Source organism: Lathyrus oleraceus, chromosome 4 (assembly GCF_024323335.1).
Source record: "Lathyrus oleraceus cultivar Zhongwan6 chromosome 4, CAAS_Psat_ZW6_1.0, whole genome shotgun sequence".
Taxonomy (NCBI): domain Eukaryota; kingdom Viridiplantae; phylum Streptophyta; class Magnoliopsida; order Fabales; family Fabaceae; genus Lathyrus; species Lathyrus oleraceus.
In genome coordinates, this window is record NC_066582.1 from 257,356,635 (window position 1) to 257,357,964 (window position 1,330).

Consider the following 1,330-nt stretch of genomic DNA (forward strand, 5'->3'; position numbering starts at 1 on the left):
TAGAAAAAAAATATCAAATTGTTACTCTTCAAAGAGAGAGTCATGTTGATTTCAATTCCATTGTTTGTTTTTTTTTGAAACCTTTTCTTATTTACTAAGCAAAAGGAAACTGAAGAGAGCGATGAAGAAATGGTTATCGCTAGTAATGATGACGAAGAAAATCTAATGAATGTTCAAAGCCATACTAAAACTGAGTATAAAGAATGCAGAAAGAATCACGCTTTCAAAATTGGATGCTACGCCATTGATGGTTGTTGCGAGTTTTTGCCGGCAGGAACTGAAGGTACTGTCGAATTTTTCAAATGTGCTGCTTGTGGCTGTCATAGAAATTTTCACCGTAAAGAAACTATTGTTGTTACTGTAGAGCAGGCTTTATCCCCTCTTAACATCAACCGTTTTCCTCAACCGACTCCCATTTCAACCGTTTTTCAAACTTCGACTGGTTACGTTCATGTTAATGGGCCGCCGAGGGGAGCCATTATTTATCCTGCTTTGCCTTCTGCCGTTGTGCATGGTAGAGAGCACTTGTCGAGGGAGAAGATTGAAGATAATGTTTGTGTTGTTGAATCCATCAATGGTGACGGAGAAGGATCGTCAAACTCAAAGAAGAGGTTCAGGACTAAATTTACTCATGAACAAAGAAAAAAGATGTTTGATTTTGCAGTGAAATCGGGTTGGAAGATTCCTAAGAAAGATGAGAATCTTGTGGAGGAATTTTGTAATGAAATTGGGGTGAAATGTCAAATTTTGAAGGTCTGGATGAATAATAACAAATACACCCTAGGGGAAAGGCACTAAATAATAATAATAATAATAATAATAATAATAATAATAATAATAATAATAATAATAATAATAATAATAATAATAATAATAATAATAATAAATATGATTTTATGTTCTTATTTCAATATTTTCTATTGTTTTTGAAGATTTACTAACTATAAAAGTATTTTATCTAGGGATGTTAGGATTACCTATGTAATTGTTTCTTCATTTGAAATGTGAGGCTATGGGGAAATGTTTTCTTTTTCATTTTTCATGTTTCATTTGGAAAAAATAATATTAATGAATTATGTTTTAAGTTAGTCATTGTGTTAAAAAAATTTATATTTATTTTTTATTTAGAATTTGCAGTTCTTTTTAATTAGTGTTTGATCAATATTGATGTGTGTGAGGATGATATCAGGGATTATGTATTTATAGCTTAATTTTGTGTATGATGAAATTATACACAAAATTAATATGAATTGCACAAAATATGCTTGTTTTTTAAGACTTTTTTTATATATAAAAAACAAGTTTTAATTTCTCCATACCATACTTTATG

General features: G+C 30.0%; 1 protein-coding gene across 1 annotated transcript; it reads left to right on the forward strand.

Annotated features, from left to right (window-relative positions):
• LOC127135421 (zinc-finger homeodomain protein 2) lies at window positions 1-1,088 on the forward strand. Its single transcript, XM_051062137.1, has one exon. It carries the CDS (start codon window positions 130-132, stop codon window positions 796-798), a length of 669 nt encoding a protein of 222 aa, XP_050918094.1. The 5' UTR covers window positions 1-129; the 3' UTR covers window positions 799-1,088.
• Window positions 1,089-1,330: the final 242 nt, after the last annotated feature.

What these genes read in the sequence shown, in the direction of transcription:
- LOC127135421 (XM_051062137.1), top strand. Translation starts at nt 130, where the DNA reads ATGGTTATCGCTAGTAATGATGACGAAGAAAATCTAATGAATGTTCAA.